Source organism: Heliangelus exortis, chromosome 14 (genome assembly GCF_036169615.1).
Source record: "Heliangelus exortis chromosome 14, bHelExo1.hap1, whole genome shotgun sequence".
NCBI lineage: Eukaryota > Metazoa > Chordata > Aves > Apodiformes > Trochilidae > Heliangelus > Heliangelus exortis.
This window is the reverse complement of record NC_092435.1, coordinates 1,511,195-1,530,341: the sequence shown is the minus strand read 5'-3', so window position 1 is coordinate 1,530,341 and position 19,147 is coordinate 1,511,195. Positions and strand designations below refer to the sequence as shown.

General features: G+C 43.5%; 2 protein-coding genes across 10 annotated transcripts in view; one reads left to right on the top strand and one right to left on the bottom strand.

The window, feature by feature from the left end:
* The window catches only part of MTMR1 (myotubularin related protein 1), a 46,619-nt gene extending 33,413 nt beyond the window's left edge, over nucleotides 1–13,206 (top strand). For 3 of the 7 annotated variants that reach the window (XM_071758113.1, XM_071758115.1, XM_071758114.1), the window contains one exon: nucleotides 5,725–6,985. In XM_071758113.1, coding sequence (XP_071614214.1) covers nucleotides 5,725–5,889 — 165 coding nt within the window. In that variant the 3' untranslated portion in view covers nucleotides 5,890–6,985. Of the gene's footprint in view, nucleotides 1–5,724; nucleotides 6,986–7,449; nucleotides 7,552–12,922 lie in introns of those variants that run through there. The other 4 variants (XR_011728751.1, XR_011728749.1, XR_011728750.1 and 1 more) reach the window with 3 other exon arrangements.
* Nucleotides 9,177–19,147, bottom strand: part of CD99L2 (CD99 molecule like 2) — a 34,491-nt gene continuing 24,520 nt past the window's right edge. For 2 of the 3 annotated variants that reach the window (XM_071758149.1, XM_071758150.1), the window contains exons 7-11: nucleotides 17,542–17,607; nucleotides 16,611–16,646; nucleotides 16,398–16,511; nucleotides 13,737–13,802; nucleotides 9,177–13,319 (exon numbers count right to left, since the gene is read on the bottom strand). In XM_071758149.1, the coding sequence (XP_071614250.1) occupies nucleotides 13,255–13,319; nucleotides 13,737–13,802; nucleotides 16,398–16,511; nucleotides 16,611–16,646; nucleotides 17,542–17,607 (347 nt within the window). In that variant the 3' untranslated portion in view covers nucleotides 9,177–13,254. The remainder of the gene's footprint in view (nucleotides 13,320–13,736; nucleotides 13,803–16,397; nucleotides 16,512–16,610; nucleotides 16,647–17,541; nucleotides 17,608–19,147) is intronic. The other variant, XM_071758151.1, reaches the window with a different exon arrangement.

The following is a 19,147-nucleotide window of genomic DNA, read 5'->3' as shown; positions in this document are numbered from 1 at the left end:
AAATCTTCCTGGTGAGTTAAAAAATCAGTTCCTTAAGATGACTCAGTGAGAGAGGGCTAGTGGAGTAAAAATAGGGATCTGAATGAGAAAGTACTACAAAACTTTGAGCCTAAAACCAAACAAAAAGATGCTGGAATCATGGACAGCTGGGATAACTGTAAAGCTTTTATGTAATGCTAAGGGTATCACTCAGGATGGGTAAAAGGATTTTACACAGGGACACAATGGCTGGGAAAAGCTGGTTATGAATTAGGGAAGGTAAGAACAGAGCAGTATTGTTGTATTGCATGTGTCATATTGCATAAGGCACATTCTTCTTAGCTCCTGAGTCAGCATCACAGTAACAATTGTAAAAGAATCCAAACAAACAAACAAGCAAAACAAACAGTGCCCAGCCCTTAAGAAGTCTTCCTGAAGTGCTGAAGGGAGATTCTTCTCCAGCTTTTACAGGGCCATCCTTCTGGTTATCTCCTGGAGCAGGGTCAGGCTTCCCAATGTCCCCACTACATTGTGGAGCTGACAGGTTCCTTACCCCTTTCCCTCCTTGGCTTGCATCATTAACTGTATTAGAAGTAAATGCCAATTTTTTTTTAGATTGATCAACTTCTAATCTGTTTTTAGTAAGTTTTCTGTGGTTAGAGAAATCTAATATTACTTCTTACAAATAGTCAAATGACATAATCTTTTGATTAGGTAACCCACCAAAAAACTGTTAAAATGTGGTACACTCACCTTCAGTTTCTACATTCTTTATTGCTGAAATACTTTTTTTTTTTTTTTTTTTTAAATAATGGAAATTAAATTTATTGGCTTTCAGCACATTCAGGTAATAGTTTAAATAACTTGGAAAAACATCCTGAAGATCTAATGAGCTATGGCCTAGCTAATTTTCCAGCCCAACAAAACCACAGCTGCCTTGCCAGGTAAAGTTTCATCTGCAGAGGCTCCTCTTGTGCAGCAGAAGTGGCTCTTTCCCTCCTTTCCCCTGGAGTGTGGGCAGAGCTGGTGGGGAGGGGGCTGCCTGGCTGGGTGTTGCCTAGCAGCTGGGGGGTCAGAGGAGGGGTTGAGCACTCTTCTGAAAATCTGGGATCAATACAGTGGAGCAGAGCAGTGAAAAATAACTTGAGTGCAAGTGGGTGGTGGTTCTAGAGTCATCTTTGGAGCTTTTCACTCCTGGCTTGAGAGGCAGGATGGAAGAGGAGAAAACAAAGCATGGGCTGTCAGGCTCCCAGCAAATCCATTCTCCCAGTCAAATTCAATTATATGATTTTTAAAAAAAAAAAAAGAAAAAGCTTGCAGTGGAGACACTGCTTGTTCTGTGCAAGTATATAATTCTAGGTTAAGGTGGTAGCAAGCCTTTGAATAAATGATCTTCTCCAAATTTCTTGTTCCTTTCACAATCTACCACTCCTCCACTTCCCTTTATTCTTAGCATTGGTGAAGTTAAGGAGAGCCTCATTCACATCAAGTTATTAGAGGCATTATTCTGCAGGTTGTTGGACCCATTGCCTTCTGAAGAAGGCTTCAAGAGAGGAATCTCACACTGAAATAGAAGGGTGTTCAGTGAGAAATATGGGGATGGTTATCTGTAAGAATTTGTATGGGATTTATGTTTCCTCCCTCCTTCCAAGATGGAAGGAGGCTTCCAGAAAGCTGCATAATTCCAGTTCTATGTGGTTCTTTTCACAGTTTCATTAAAAAAAAAAACAGAAAAAAAAAAAAGAAAAAAAAAAAAGAAAAAAAAAGATTGAGGCTTTGTTGTGGGCATTTTCCTGCTTTCCACCCCTCTGGCACAATTGTCTGGCTTTTCATTCTTTCACATTTGAATTTTCTGGTTTTTTTTCAAGAAGGGGAAGTTACCATTACAGAGTTGAAGATTGGGGGAAAACACAGCTCCTCATGTCCTCATGCTGGGCTGATTTTCAGTTCCTTTGGAAAGTACTGTAATATTTTTTGATACCTTGCATCTGCCTTTACCACCGTTTTCTTGTCCCATGGACCTTTCTCACCAATATACCAGTTATTGTCAGCTGCTTGAAAATACTCTGAAAGTGCTAAGGATCTCTCTAGGCTGAATTTGACATGTTCTGTAAAATTACAGTATGTATCAGAAATTTAGTGTGTGAAATCTATTTTTGGAATTTCACTGGTTCCCATCAATGTGCATCTACATGATGCTGAGTTAAATGAAAAGCAGCAAGAATCTTCCTGGGAAAACCTTGACATCAGAAAACCATTTGCATTCACATTACCATATGAAGTGGCACAATGATATTTATGTAGAACTGTCTTGCAGGTTTTATGTCTAACATGCACTTGGTAAAAGATGGCCAACATTTGAAAGGTGACCCTTTTTTAATTTCCATTATGAGACCCTGCTCTGCCTTGCTTACAGCTTTTCCAGACTTTAGTGGTTTGTATGGAGTCACCAAGTATGTGTGTCTGACCAAATTGTTTTGTAAAACTTCATCCAGGAAGACTCAGTTGCTTCTGAGAATGGGACCAAGAAAAATGTTTTCCCAAATGAAAATATTGGTGTTGTAGACTTCTGTTGTTGGGGTGAGGGGTGTTTTTCTGTAAATATACCATCTCTAGGGTAAACATGAGATTTTAGTGAGAGAGATTGTGTTTAAGAAATGTGCCTGGTCTTATCCTGGAAGAAATTCATCCAATTTGGAGGTCTCAGGCTGGAACAGTCTCAGTGAATGCTCAAGGACTGAGAATAAATGACAATAGAAGGGCTGAGAGATGGATTAGCTGCAGAGTCTGGGGGGGAGTTGTGACATATTGGGGATGGGAGGTAGGAGTGAATAACACTTCCAGTGCTTGCTTTCTGTTCAACCCATGGAATACAGTCCAGGAGAGCAGGTAAAGAAAAAATTGTCTGGAGGGTGAGGGGACAAAGCTTCTCCCTGCCTCTGGCACAGGATTGCTCTGTTGTAAGGTGTGTATCACCTGGAGCAGAGTGGTCACCTTGTGTGGTCCTTATTTACTGGGTGTCCTGCTTGATCCTCATTACTCTGAATTGCAGAATCCCTAAGTTCTCTGTTTAACCAATCTGAGATCAAGCTATCCAAAACTAGGAGGTGCTTCCTCCAGATCCTTGTGTGTAAAAGTGCTATCAGTAGTCCCATACCTCATTAGAGTGCTGCAGAAATAAATTTGTTTCTTGACATAAGATGAAAGTAGAGACAAGGAAACAAGTATTTTAAATTTGTAATAAATAGAGGTGGTCAGACACTGCAAAGAAAAATAAATACTGAGTAACTGCTCACTAATTGAGTAGCATCAAACTGTGCACCGAATAAATGAGATTTACAGAGGGAAAACTAGTATTTTAATATTTAACCAGTTGTTTTATACAGATGTACAGGATGGCTGAATTGAGTTTGGGGAAGTGATCTTCATACTGACACCTGCTAATTTATTGAGAGCATAGTTTTGCAACCTTAATGCTGAAAAGGTTTTTTGTGTCATTTGAATATATAAATGAACTTCTAAAATGTTATTATTATTTAGCTAATCTACTTAAAGGCAGTCATGCTCCTTGAGCTGGGGAGAACAACACTTGTGTCAAAGTTTGGGGATGTGTCGTGTTGAATTAGGTTTTAAGGAATGCAGAAGGATTGAGATGTGCAACCACTCTCTTTCTGCTTGAAAAAAGTGCCAGGTTCTGCAGCAGCTTTTGTGTAACATACCCTGAAAGGATTTGTGGTGGGTTCCCCAAAAGCCAGTTGGTTGGAACTGCTTTTTATGAGTGTTTTGATCCTTGAGCAGTGGAACACACACACACCAGCTAATGCCCATGTGAAGGGGTGTTAGAGAAATTGGCCTCTTGTGCTGAATCATGATTAAGCTGTGCAGAAATCAGGTGTACAAATCTCCCATGACCCAGGGCTTGCATGACTAATTATACCAGTGGTAAATCACTTTGTTACAGACCTAAATATTTCAGGAAAATGTCTTCATAAAGAAAAAATTCAAAGTGGGAGTGTGTGAGGAAGGGATGTTTTACTGCAGGAAAAAAAAAGTACAAGGAATGCTAATTCCAGAAAGTCTTGGTCTTCACTGAAATTTGAGTTTTTCTTGGTGTGTATTACAGCATCTTGGAGGAACTTCCTCACCCTGCTCCAGTTTTAGGTATATCCATATTCTGTAGATTGCCTCAGAAAAATTAATTTGGCTTTCTGCAGGGGGTGCTTTGTGTTTGATCAGAGAAGGTGTCTGTTGCCTGTGGAGTTGGGGTCTCACTGACTAAAGAGTTTGTGTGGTGGAAGCAGGAGAGGATGGCAAGGTGACATGGACTCCAGGGTCATGGGAGCTTGGTGGTGTGCAGTGATTTTTGTGCTGGAAGGCTGAAAAAGTTACACTTTTCAAGTTGCTGTAGATGACGTGCTGGGTGAATTAATGACTGGCAGGGTACTGGCAACAGCACTTTGTGAATACTCTGAAGTTTCTCTTAGTGAGCTAAAAGTATATGGCCAAAAAGAGTTGACCTAAACCAGACTGTTTCATACAGTCTTTTAAATTAGAATGAAATTTAGAAATGGAAGTGTATTTTCCTGTTTCAGAAACAGATTTTCTAAATGTCAAAAACAAATGCGTGGATTTTTTTAATGTACTTTCCTTAAAAAGCCAGAATTCACAAAAAAGTAAACTGTGACTTGGTTGTGTGTTGATGGCAAGAAGGAAAACCCTTTCTGGTTGAAAATGTCATGCTCAGGTGTGCATCCCAGCCCTGACTACTTTTCAGCAGTAGGAAGTGAGTGCAATTCCCTGGAACCTGGCATTCCAGAACTCCATAGTGTAAATTCCTTACAACATCCATAGGTTCCTTACCAATCCATAGGTTTCCCACTGCTGCATTTCTCCATGATTGCCTTGGTGGCCCAATTAAATTATTTTCCCATCTTGCTCTTTCCAAAAGCTATAAACAATCAGAGTTTACACAGGATAAAATAAATTGAGAGCAATTTACAGTGAAACTTCTCTGGCATTTCTGTGGCATTTGGAAGAAGGGGAGGTCTCTGCATGTCTGAGATAACCAATCCAGCTGCAAAAACCAGAGTGGCTTGCATCTTCCTCTGGCTATAATATAGTTGAATGTTCCAGATAAGTGTGAAAAATCCTTGGTGTCAAGTGGTGCATCCCTGGTATTTTTGGGTCCTGTCAGCAGCAGCAACCTGTGTGAGTCACGTCAGTGAAAGGTTTACTGGTGTGACTCTGGGAGCTCTACCACAAGCACATTTTGCTTGGCTGCAGCACTTTTCTCACTGACAAGCTGGAAAGGGTCAGCCTCTTGGAAAGATGCCTGGTTAGGGGAGTAACAAGATGCTCTGTATGGAGCCAGCTTTGTGAACTCTCTCTGTACATAATAAGTCCTGTCCCAGCAGGCAGAAGAAATAGTTCCCAGGAAAGGCATTTTAAGTTCAACTGAAAGTGTTATTGATAAGAGATAGGGGTACATTTATTGGAATGTGTTTGGTATCCAGTCAAGACCATTTGCATTTTGAATAAGCTTCCTGCCAACTGTGTTGTTAGACTTGTCAGTTGCTGAAATGTTTCGTGTCAAACCACTAAAGAAACACTTCCCTAAATATTGATATACTGAAACCCATAGGTGTTGGGCTCCTGGTGGTACTGTAGGAAATGGTGGAAGCATTGCTTGAGCAAGTTACTCACAATCAGAGTCACACTAAGCCTTTTCTTTTCTTCACCTGGCAGGTCCCAATCCATCAAAACCTTAAGGAGCTCCTGGCCATCCGGGCAGAGCTTCAGAAGAAGGTGGAAGATCTGCAGCGGGAAGCTGCCACAAGATCCATTTCCTCCTCCTCTGACAGAGGTTCCTCTCCTTCCCATTCAGCCACACCAGTGCACACCTCTGTGTGATGTGTAACAAAAGCCACGGGGGAAAAAAAATGTGTCAGGTAATACAGAGAGGAGGGTGGAATGCTTTTTCCATCACAAAAGGATTGTGAGTGACTTGAAATTGCTGTCATCTACATGCCTTACTCTGTGTCTGATATTATCATGATGAGGCCAAAAAGAGCTTCAATAGATGTGATGTATTTTCTTGTTGGCAGTTCCCACATGTGTTTTGACATCTCTAGTTAAATCACCAATTGTGAAATTAAACTTTCTTTTGAGCAACTAACAATTTAGCCATCCGAAAAAGGAATCCATCTGCCAAGCAGACAGAAAATGCTTCTCACACTGCCTAGGGTACCATGCCTGGCTGAGAGAATCAGATTAAATGCCACATGATGCTTACACAGAACATTTTTTTCTAAATGGGAGTTCCTTATTTCACTCAGTAATATATATATATATATTTTTTCCTAGACCAATTTATTTTTTTTTAGGTAATTAATGCACTTGGAGACTGGTTTTAAAATAAATGTTTTCCCGTGTAGTCAGTTTTACATTTTGACTAAATATGCCAATAAAAGTGGATGAAGTTAAGCTGGATTTATCAAGTACAGCACACTGACTTGTATGATGTAATATATTTGGTAAAGCACGTATTTTAGGGTTTTTAATGCCTTTTGTACGAGTTGAAATAAAGTCTTTTGACTGTTTAGCTTATTGTTCAGTTTCAGCCTCCTGAGCTAGGGGTAAACTTATTTGTCAAGGTCTTGTACAAAGTAAAAGTTTGTTTTCTAGGGAATGGTAATATTTGGGGTTGGAATGACACCCAGCTGTGTAAATTGTATAGTCTGTATAGCTCCACACTTTGTTAAGCCTGTTCAGTTTTAAAGTTTACACACAAAACTCAAAGCTGTGTCCCTTTACACACGTGTGTATGTGATGTTCAACATATGCACACCCCATGGGCTTAAGCTGTAAGTTCAGAAAATGGATCCTGCCTGTCCAAACTCCTTTTGAAGACCTTAACTTGTAATGACTTTGTTTGACAAAGTTTTTAAGTACTGCGATCTTAATTGGTTTTCTTGAAATAAAGCCTGATGGCTTTTTGTTTTTTAAATTGCTGCTACCATTCTTTTTTTTTCTGTAAAGTGAATAATTTAACTGTGGCTTTGTATAAAATACACGTTCTCGACTTGCTTGCACCTCTCCTCCTCCAAATATTAATATCCTGGAGATTTGATTACTAGAACATCCAGCCTTTTGAAAATTATTCTGTGACCTTCTTGGAAAGCCCAGAAATGCTGAAAATTTTCCCTGGATTGTTTTCCTTGCTGTATTTCATGAGGCTCTGGTTCTTCTCCTTAGGACATTACAGTAATGCAGCTCTGCTTGTTGACTCATGCTCGTGTTGCTCCAAGTTCTGATGGTGCAAATGAAGCCCCAATCTTAAGAGCCAACTGATTCTTTATGCTGATTGTGGGGTTTACTCTCTGAGTATTGGTTTATTTATTTATTATTTACCCCCCATTTGTTCTTGCTGTGTGCCAGCACTCACCTGTGTCTCTGCTTTCATCTCTGTAGCAGATGGTTCATGAGGAAGGGGAGCTCTGAGCACTTCTGCAACCTCAACTGAAAAGGCAGGTGTGCAGTATCCAGCCTTACAACTTCCCTGTGCAGTGCAAGGTATTTCACTGTGTCCTTTTTATTGCAGGAAAAGCATTTTCAAGTGGATACCCACAAGAGCAAAGTTTAGGAGGGCTTGCAGTGCTGCATCTCTTAATCGTCCTCAGGCTTTTTATAAACAGATGAAAGATGTTTCCCTGTAAATGTGGTTCTGCTGAACAGGATGCCAGGACTGAATTCTACATTGCCAAAATATGTTGAGCTGGTATTGAATTAAACTCTTCCATACTTTGGATTTCCTTGACATTTTAACCATATATTAAAGTAAAGCACATTATCTCTAAAATGCAGTGCTAGAGAAAATCTTTTGAAGTTTTCTTCTTTATTTCTGCTCATAATGACAACATTTTCTCTACAGTTATTGTAAAAGTGATGCCTGGATTAGCTTGGGCATTCTGAGATTTTTTAAAGCTTAGATTCCAAGAGCTAAAATCTGAGAAGAATCAAAGTTACTGCAACTGACTGGCTCCTTATCCACAAGTTTCACACAGCTCAGAGAGTCTTCCCTGATCTGAAGGGAGGGGTGACAATGACAATGGATGTCATTATATAGCTCATTAATGGTAGATAATGAAGAGGTGACTTTGCACTCAGTCCAATTCCTGAAAATCAATTTTTTTATTAGCAGCTAATTTTGTTGTTATTATTTTTTAATAAGACAGTATTGAAGTGGCTGAGGCAAAAGCAGAGCCCTGTTTCCTGTTTGATGCACCTAGGATGTAGCTATTAATTTCTGATTCAAAAGCTGGATCTTATTTTGCTTTGGTTTTTTGTTTTAACCCTGCTGAGTATAGAGAGAATGTGCAAAGACAGCAAACACTTAAATCTGACTTTGTAAGGTTTTCTTCTTGTCAATGTCATGTCAGAGAAGAAACAACCCAAACCCAGTGTCCCAGAATGGGCTGAAACCTTGCTAACTGATTTTTTTGATTGTAAAGTAAGTTGAGTGAATCATCAGCATCAGACACTTTGCCAAAAGTGACTCCAAAAGCTGGAAACCAGGGATCAGCAACTCCTGTTCATGGAGCCCCACAGCAGAGGACAAAGTCAAATGGGCACTTCAGAGTATTCCCAGTGTGAAGCATCTGTGAACCAAGGGGGTGTCATACTGGAGATCTTGCTGCCAGATCTTCTGCAGCTGAGAAAAATTTTATTTCTACAAGAAGTGTGAGTCAGAAGTAGTTAGTTGGAAATATAAACCACCTGGGTTTGATTGTGAGAAAATAAGCACTGCACCATTATACAAAAGTCATATACAAATGCTTGGTTTGCACTGCCTGGGAAATTCATCTGCTGGATATAAAATTCCAAAGAAAACTGCAGGAAGCCCAGGGCAGTGAAAAGGACCCCAAAACAGCCATGCCAGGCACTGCCAGGGATGCAGGACACTACCTAGGGTTTAGTTGCTGGGTGTCCTGAGGAGGGCATGTGTGTGCACAAATACTTAATATTTACCATTAAATGAAGTTTTGATCATGATAATTCTCAAAAATTCCAGTTAGGTTTTTTTCTTTAAAGTATTCAGTGTAGTTATATAAGTGGTGACATACAGTAAGATACAGCCTGCCATTCACAATTTACTTCCAACATGAAAAAAAAACCACAAAAATCAAGTCTGAAATATCTTACTAGTCAACTTGTTTTATTTGGTGTTTTCCAATGGTACTCAAATTCTGATTTTTAACTCCATGATCCTTACATGCACAACAGCAAAATGGATCTTACTTTCTTACAGCACAACTTTCAGCTTTTATTGGGTATAAATTGCTTCTGCACCTGCAAATAATGCCTTGCTGTCACGTAAGGACTTCACTCAAATAAAAGGATTCTCTAATTTCACAATACCATTGTTTCTGAACTTCATTTGTTCCTGAGCCTCCTTTGTTGCAGAAGCAGATTTTTAAAGCTCTAGCCTGTCGACTCAGCTTACTTTTTCAGAATTTGAAATGGTATTATGGACTAATTCCACTTTTATCACAACAAATGAGTAGTGCAGCAGGTTCATTAGGGGAGCTGCATGAAAATGACTTGAGTTTCTAGTGCCAAAGTCTCTGAAATTCCTCTAAGAGTATTCTCAGCTGAAGAATCTAAACCAAAGAAACTACTACAGTGCTGCCAAAGGAAAATGAAAGTAATTGACAGAATAAACTGCAGGAAAAGAGCTAGTCAAATTCTTTCAATTCTCTGTTTTCTCTTTAATTAATGAACCCTTTCTGAATGATTGTGTTAAAAATTGCTTTAGTTAAGCTGAAGAAGTGAGGTGTGATAAGAGCATCCATCAGCTCTCAGGGCAGTTGTAGATGTAGGTTTTGGACTCGGTGTTTTATGGCCTTTTTTTTGGTAAAGGATGAGAAAGTTCATACCATGTATCCAGAGCCTAAAGTGCAGAATTTTTAAAAAATCCCATATGCAGATTTAAAGAGAAGAGGTACTAATTAAATTAGTTAGAGAGGTCAGTGCAGAGTCAGCTGTTTGAAAACTCAGATCACTACTAAGAAAAAGCACCAGAACCCTTCCAGTGGTTACAATGCCTGTGGTATAGATGGTGTATACACTTCATTTCTCAGAGTCTGGTCTGACTTCAGATGGAAAAGAAGACTGACTGCAATGAAAAATCTATGTGAGCCTTTACTGACATTTAGCACATTAAGACTTTTGTCCAGTTTTGAAGAGGTTTCATTTCTTTACTGTGGTATTTGGCAATATTTTCCTATTTGAAACGAGAAATTTAAAACAAGAGAATTTTAAAATCTGTTACTGTCAATTTTTTTAGAAGTATCATAGAGTCACAGAATATTAGGGGTTAGAAGATGCCTCTAGAGATCATCTGGTCCAACCCCTCTGCCAAAGCAGGACACACAGGACACATCCAGGTGGGCTTTGGAAGTCTCAAGAGGAGACTCCAGCACCTCTCTGGGCAGCCTGTGCCAGGGCTCCATCACCCTCACAGTAAAGAGTTTCTCCCCATGTTGAGGTGGAACTTCCCATGTTCTAGCTTAAACCCATTATTCCTTGTATCACTGGGCACCACTGGAAAGAGATTGGCCTCATCCTCTTGACACACACCCCTCAAATATTTATAGACATTAATAAGATCTCCTCTCAGCCTTCTTTTCTCAAGGTTCAACAGCCCCAGTTCTCTCAGTCTTTCTTCATAGGAAAGATGTTCAAGTCCCTTAATCATCCTCCTAGCTTTCCACTGGACCCTCTCCAGTAGATCCCTGAAGTCCCTTGCACTGGGCATTCATAGCTTCCCACAAACCTAGAAAACACACTAAGGTGTAAGTGTTCACCAAAGTCCTAAAAAAGGTCTTAGGGAAAGGAGCAACTTCTGAGTTCTGAAAACTGGGATTTTTTTTCAGTGAAATTTTCCCTTAACCTGTAGTATTTTGTGAATCAGACCCATGTTTCTCCTAAGTTCTAGTGTACAAATTTCCCAAAGGAGAGGTAGGTTCTTTATTCCTGGACACGCTGTTGCACTGCCCAGGAGACAACCAGGAAGGGCACAGTAAAGGAACTGCACTAAAACTGATGATCTGTGGCCACAGAAAACATGGTCATTGGCAGGAGGAGAACTGGAATTATGGTCACTTGATCAAAGCTGGGGAAATGGCTCCTACTGATGATCAAATCAGGTTGTAACACTTAAACTTTCTAAAAACATTTTTTCGTGCTTTAGCTTCCAAATGTGTTTGGCTAAGAAAGGAAAAAATGCTTGGGAATGAGATGCACAAACTCATCTGTGTGGCTTTGGCAGCATCCAAGCTCCTGCACGTGATGATCCCAATGCTGCAGACCCTTCCTCCATGCAAATCATTCTTGGGGAATAAGCAAACACAGAGTGTATCACTATTTCCCCTGCTTCCACTCTCTAGGCAGCCAATAGTTTGAGTATTTTTGTTTTCTAAGCTAAACACATTGGTGAAAACAAAGCAGCAGTAATTCCTAGGAGTATTGTTGTAGTCCTAAGTGTTCTCTGAATACAGGGGAGGCACCATAGATCCCTAGAACTGGTCTCCCTTATAAAACACTGGAGCTGTTCTGCTAGAGCTGGTCTTAAGGCTTTAAAAATGCTAGTGATAAAAAGAGCATAAAGAACTGTGCAGCTATTGCAAAGTACTTAACCACCTTACGAGGCAATTTCCTTTCAAATGGAGCTGTTAGGCAGCAATGCTCCTGGGCTGCTTCACCTCCTGGCAGGGCCTTGTGGAAGTCCTCTACCTGAAAGCTGTGAATTTGTGCATCAAACTGAAAAATTTTTTGTTTTTTTTTTTCATACACATTCACAAAATACGGGCTTTTCAAAACAGTACAAAATGCCTACATTTTAGGTTTGTATATAAATAGTGAGTACCTCCCACAGCATGTAAAGTGAATTTTTCTTCACTTGAGAGCATGCTTTTTTAGCAGTCATTGATTTAAATAAATGCATAGGATGCACATTTTAGCAGCAGTAAAAAAACGGTTGGGGAGGGGTTAGAAATATACAGAAATTCTTGCAATTTAGTGAAGCACCTCACTGAAGGGGGGTGCTGGAGCTCCCACGTGTCCTGGGGGCAGCCAACATCCTGCCCAGCACTGCTCCCAGAGACTGATGCTTCCCAGAAAGCTGCAGGAACCCCATGCAGAACAGTGATAGGAGGAGGACCCACCCTCTCAGGAGATTCTGCCTTTTTAAAAAGGTAGTTGGTGACACAAAGGATTTAGCCTTTTTCTGCCTGGGGTGTCAGGGGGTGCTTGCAGTACCAGTGTTAATGACTGGAGGAGAAGGTAGGGGCACTTCTGCTTGCTAAGCTTGACTTCTCTTGTGGCAGTGTTACAGGGCTTAACAAATACCTACTCTGTGTATTCTCTTTTGGGTTAAATCTATTTTTTTCTGTGTGAGTGAGATCTGACCCTGTCCTTGGAATACACAGCTTTCATTTCAGTGACAATGTAGGTCTCTCACGTCACACAGATGAACTGCATCACTTGGCAACTTCAGCTCCTTTCTTACCTCTAGCACAGTCAAGCATTCATATAGGGTTTGCTAAAAGTGAACACTGCACACACTGCTTTTACCTGTATTTATGACTTGGCATGAAAATCAGGTCCTGTTATGTGGTTAGAAGCCCAGCACTGCCTGGTGGTGAAGCATCCTCAACTCCTGACTTCAGAGAAGGGAGTCACCTGCCTCAGCCCCAGACCCAACCTGAAGAGCTACCCATAGGCACTTCATTTGGAGATGTAACTATGCTAAGGACTGCAATCTACCCTCAGGAAATGAGCAGTTTGAATCTGCTGTTAGAAGGGACCATAGCTGATGGCAGGAGTTGGCTGGAGGTGCTTTACAAAGGGCTTTGAAGGGTTTGCTTTGGATTGCTATTTACAGGCACTTCTCTGTCCTCACACCTGTAAGCTCTTCTGCTCCTTGAAAAAGGCCTTCTCCTGTCACTGGAAACTGACTGCTCCTGGATTCAGCACCTTCTTCTGTTGGTTTGCATACAACTGGACATCAAACCTACAAAACTACGTAGATGTAAACATACACCTCAACAAAAAGTAAGCACATACTACCACGTGCACCTACAGCAATACGAAGCCAGTTCAAGCCTAAGTACACATTAAATATCTTTGGAGTCAAATTAAATAAAAAGCTCAATTACAAGCATGGAAGATCTCCCTTTGCTGCTGACTGATTCTTTTCCAGCCCTGGGTCACACTTTACATCTTCACAGTGTCTTGTTTTGGTGGCTGTGCTTGCTGTGTTTCCAGTACTGAGTATTTAACTAGGGAGAAAAAGAAAGAAAAAAATCAGGAGTACAATAGCACAGGATGGAAGCAGAGCACAAGCAATGGGTGTCCAGTACTGGTTGGTTGTATATGATATTGGAGAAGCCTTGATTATCTGTCACTGAAAGAAAGATCATGCTTTTCTTGTACAAGACACTCCAGACAGCTGAAAACATGAAAGCTGAATATTAACTTGCCACCACTTGCAGCGTGAGCTCCTTGGTCTTGTACCACGGCTTCCCTTTGTGTATAATAAAGGGGGTGAAACACCATGGTGGGTGTTTCACAAAAGCTGCAGCATCATCCAAGCGGTGTCTTCATCAAAGAGACAGCTCAGTAGAGCACCAGGGCTTTGAGATGCAGCAGCTTTTGTGCCCAGATGCAGACAGGGTAAAGGAATGGAAGGGTCTCACCTTGGGGTTCCTCGCTCACAACAGCTTCCATGTTTTCTCCTTTCACATACTCCGAGTTAAGTCCCTCTGAGGAGTAACAACGTTAAAGACAGTGAGACAGGAACGTGGGAAGTAAAAACGATTTGCTTTGATGCCTTAAAAACTGTAATGGGCCTGTGTGCTGTGAGAGCCAGGATGCCTTTTGGCAACATCCTCTGCATTAACAGCAGCCTAAGAATCATCAGTAAGAATCATCATGAGATGATGGCTGGATTTTGAAGTGACCACAGAGGCTTGTCTAGAAGGTACAGCTTCCAGCAGGACTCCTTTTCCCTGGATCTCTTGCTTCACCTCCGTGCTGCGGGGCCTGGGCTGGGAGCGCTGCCAGGAGCGGGGCTGCAGCGCTCAGAGCTGGGATCCTGCTCATTAACAGCTCATTATGCAGAGCTGCAAGCAGCAAGTTTAGAGCAGGGCTGCGGTGATGAAGCAGGATCCCAGTGGGGTGTCAAATCCCGAGTAAATCGCTTATTTAAATGCAAAGAAGTTCCCAATGTTTGCAACAAACACAGCCCGGGCGGAGGGGCTGGGCCGGGCTGGGCACTGCCGGGGGACAGCAAGGGGAAGGGGGGTGGCACCTACTGCCATGGCCAAGCTCAGAAGATTGAGTTTAAAAAGTGTCCGGGATGAGCTAAAGGACCTCAGTTGTCTTCTAAAGGACCTCCGTTGTCTTCTAAAGGACCTCAGCTGTCTTCTAAAGGACCGCTTTGGGGAGAAGCAGCCGGGAATGCGGTGCTGGTCCATGTCCTGCTGGAGAGGCAGCAGGCAAGGGGAGGGGACCAGCCCAGGCCATGCAAGACGCGATTTTTAGGCATTTAAACTTTGGATATATCTCAACACAGCGTGAAGCGTGGTGAGGACCCGGAATGCCTCACCCTGAGTGTGATGGGGTGCGGGGGTACCCCACGGGGCAGCTCCAGCGTGGGGGGAGCCTCAGGCAGCAGTGGGGTGGCCACAGCCTCCGAGGCGCAGGGGAGAAGAAAAGTTTCTGCATTTAGCTAAAAAAAAAACCCCAAGCTGTGGAGGCAGAGCAGGTGCCAGCCCGGACACAGCGAGCAGCTCTGGGCAGAGGTACCCAGAGAGGCTGGGAGGGCAGGGAGACACGGGGTAAGGACAGAAAGTGGGATAAAGATTCCTCGGCAGTCTCGCCCTCTAAGGGAAACAGCAAATGCTGTCAGAAGAGACTCAAAAGCAAGAGCCAGAAGAGCAGCTTTGCCAGTGCAGCAGGATGCTGGGCATGGGGAAAAGCTGAGCCTGCTCCTCCCTGCTCCAAGCCAGTGGTCACCACACACCTCTTGCCTCCCCCAAGACGTGTGTTTTCCTGGGATAACGCCAAATGCAATTTATGTTTTTCAATAAAAAAGCCACTTTTGCAGTGGCTGACGGCTCTTAGATTTCTGTCATGCATTGCAATGCATCTAAGGCCTGACATTAGCCCAGCATGCCATGTCTGATGGCTTAAATTAATCCTCCTTTATAATTAACTTTAATTTCCTGCCGCCTTTCTGGGGCTTTGTGTCTCTCAGCTTCCCCCTCATCAAAGCCTTTACTTTTTTTTTTTTTTAATTATTTATTCTTGCCAAAATATCATTTAAGTGGGGGAATATACAAGGGTGTTTCATTCCATCACATTCATTTGACTTTTCCTGCTGATCTAATTTACCAAAATGCTCCTGTTTGTTGCAAGCACAACTGGGAAAATAGCATGATTCCAGCAGAAGTTTCCAACCCCAAACACCCTTCCCCTAGAGCTGAGACTCACAGCTTTCATTTGATTAATTTTAAAAAAAAAAACCTTCCTCCAGCTGTTTGCAACCACCTATAATGCTGCAGGAGCCCAGTGCTGGGGGTGAGGATGTGGGGACACCTCCAGCAATGCTTCCACCAAGACCCTTTATGGAGCAGCTCATGCAAAAGGTGCTTTTTGCTGTTTATTTTGCACTTAATTGCAATGATTGCTGCACACCTGCAGGAGGCTGCACCACCCTACCCCACCCCTGGCTGCCAGAGCTGCAGATACTTGTTGGGCTTCCTTCACTGCTGCCTGGAGAGCCTTTACCTTTTGCTGAAAACTTAGGGGTTTTATTTTGGTTTGCTTGTTGTGGGGTGGGGTGGCTTGTCTTGGGCTACGACTGTGGGTGTGTATGAGGGCTTTGGGGTGGCAGTGGGTCCTGGGACTGTTGCTGCTGGGGGGTTCCTGCCTGTTCAATGCCTGATAAATTTATCTTTATATTTATATCTTTATTTATATTTATATTTATATTTATATTTATATTTATATTTATATTTATACTTAGAGAGTGCCTATCACCATATTGATAAAACATTCTTTGGAACCACTCAGACAGCAGAGGTAAGAACAGGAGTCAGCCTGCTAGTACCTCAGCACTTCTGTTTCCAACCAATTTAAAAAAAAAAAAAAAAAAAAAAAAGCCACAAGACTTTGCTGTCTTGTGCTCAGTGACCCCTGCCTGGGACTTTGCCTGCCAGCTCCAGGTCCCTGGTTGCCTGACACCCCTTCACGTCTCCGGGTTGGAAAACAGCAGTGGGATTCAGAGGGAAAACAGGTGGCTTCTTGCTTGGCAACCCCAAGGTGATCAGGGGGGTGGAGGGAGGGAGACTTACGTTGGATGCTGAAGCAGAACTTCTTCTGCTGGTAGGAGATGTAGCTGGAGACAGCCCCGATGAGTGCCATGGCCAGGGCGCTGGCGACGCCGGCGATTGTCCCCGTCTCTGCCACTGCGGGGTGCAGAGAGCATGGGGTGCTGTGTGCAGGGACACACACACCTCCCATCCCCTTCCCCCCCCACACACACACACAGTCCCTCTGGCACCCACCTCCACTGTAGTTGGTGTCGGTGTTGCCCTCAGAACCTGCAAGAGACGTGAGGTCATCAGGGGAGGGGCAGCACCACAGGGACCCCTGGCCTGGGGGTGACCATACCGGGTCCCAGCATCTCTGTAGCCCCCCTCCCCTCCAAGTCTTTGCTTCTCAGAGGGCTCTGAAGCTGCTCCTCTTTCCTGTTGTGTGTGTTTGGGGGGAGCCTTTGCAGGGCACCTCTACCCCATGCTGCTCCTGGGGTAAAGAACAAATGAAATACTGCTGGGGAGTTACACAGTGCACTTGTGCCATCTCAGGGAGGTGACCAGCCAAGCTCTGCAATGTCAGGGAATCCTCACTTGGCTTGGAGTCTATTTTAACATCACCTCCCCTGGAGAAACTGGCTTGGGAGGAGAAGCTGCTCCTGCTGGGAGCTGCAGTCCTTACCCAGTCACTTACATCCCGAATTTATGGAAGCAGGTCAGCACTGTATTATTGTCCCCTTTGTGGTTTGTCCTTGGCACAGGGATTCATTAAATGTTGATTGGGCTTTTGGTGCTCATCTCTTACTGCTTTTAATATTTAATGCTGTGGATCCTCACAAACACACAGGCTTATCCAGCTGTTGCTTGTTTTCCTTGTTTTTTGCATGGTGGAAGGCAAATGAAGGCTTCTCTTTCATAGTACAGGGGTGGGCTGCTGCTTTCTGGGTGGTAGGGGTGATGTGGGTCCTGTCTGCCCTGGTGGCAGCTGGTGCTGCAAAACCAAGCACCTCCAACCAGTGGCAGAAAATGTGACCAAAACCTGTGTGTTCTGTGGTCCTGCAGCTGAGAACCCCATTCAGAGGCCAAGTGCTGCTCTGTGCAAGGTGGGTTCTAGGAGGTTGGTACAGTGGTTATTGCCCCAAATGTGACTGCTAAACCAAAAAAAATAGAGGTCAACACATACCTTTCTTCTTGTCTGGGCGGTAGCCACCACCATCCACAATGCTGGCCAGGTCATCATCTGAAAATTCTTTAAAAATAAGAAGAAAACACTGCTGCCACCTTGAAGGGAGACATGACCCCACCAGGAGGCAGCAGCCAAGGGGTGTGCTCTGAGGCAGCAGGAGAGCTCACCCTCTCACAGAATCACAGAATGTTTAGGTTGGAAAAAACCTTTAAGATCAAAGTGTCCGACTGTCAACATCCCCCCCCAGTCAAAACAATCAATCAATGAAATATTTATCAATACCTGTATCACCGTGCCCATTAGACCTTGTCCTGAAGTGCCTCATCAACATGGTTTTTAAATACTTCCAGAGATGGTGATTCCATCACCTCTCTGGGTAGTCCATTCCAATGCCTAACAATGCCTCTCTTCTAATATCTTAGAAATTCTTCTTAATATCCAATCTAAACTTCCCTTGGAGCAACTTCAGGCCACTTCCTCTAGTTCTATCATTATTTGATGGAAGAGACACAGCAATGAGCCAGCAAAATGCTCCTTTCCTGATGGAAGGGTTACCTGTGCCTTGACAGCCTGGAAGAGACTGCCTTCTTCACCAGCTTACCACAAAGAAAAGATTTATGGGCTTAGTAAGGAATGTAAATGAATGTAAAAAGAAAAAAAACCCCGACTGCCAGAGCCAGCGAGGTCACAGGCAGCCCAGGGTGCAGCAGAACCAGGGGGACATCTGGGCTGGTGCCACATTCTGGTGGTTCAGCACCTCACCTTTCCTGCAGGAGTCTGAAACCTCAACAAGGCCAGAATACCAAAGTGCAGACAAGTCACTGTGTTAATACAATGTAATAAAATACCTGACTATTAATTACAGGTGTGAGCAGGGTGTACAGCCATCTCAACATCAATACACCAGCCAGGCAAGGTCTGTTTCCTAGCTCAGGTGCTCCAGGGAAAAATCCTCACAAATGATACATTCACTGGAGTATTTTAGAGATGGGGGAAAAAAAACAGAAATAATCTCCCAGACCATAGCATATGTTGTGCCAGGATTTCAGCCTGCTCTAGACTTATGTCTTGGCAATGACTGCAAACCCCAGCAGCACATGCCCTGGGTTAAGGAGCTGTCAGGTACAGGGACGAGGGAGAACGGAACATGAGCACCACAATTTAATGGGTTAGAAGAGGCCCTGGGACAGAAACCTGTAGGCAGGCAACAGACTGCTAGGAAGAGCCCCTCTGCTGAGGGCTGCTGAGACAGGGGCTCCTTCCCTCCCCTCCTCTGTGGGCCGGGCAGAGGCAGCAGATGCTGGCTGCAGGCAGGAGCATCACGCCCAGCAGCACCTCTGTCCCCAGCCCCGCACTGAGCAGGGACAGTGTCTGGCAGTGGAGACAACCCCTGTACCCAGGGTGGGCAAGGGAAGATCTCTGCCTTTGGCACCGTCTCCCCCAGCATTCTCCTGAAAAAGCTGTCAGGCCACAGCTTGGACAGGGGCATCTGTGCTGGGTTAGGAACTGGCTGGAGGGCCGGGCCCAGAGAGTGGTGCTGAACGGGGCTGCATCAAAATGGCGGCCGTGGTGTCCCCCAGGGATCAGTGTTGGGCCCAGGGGT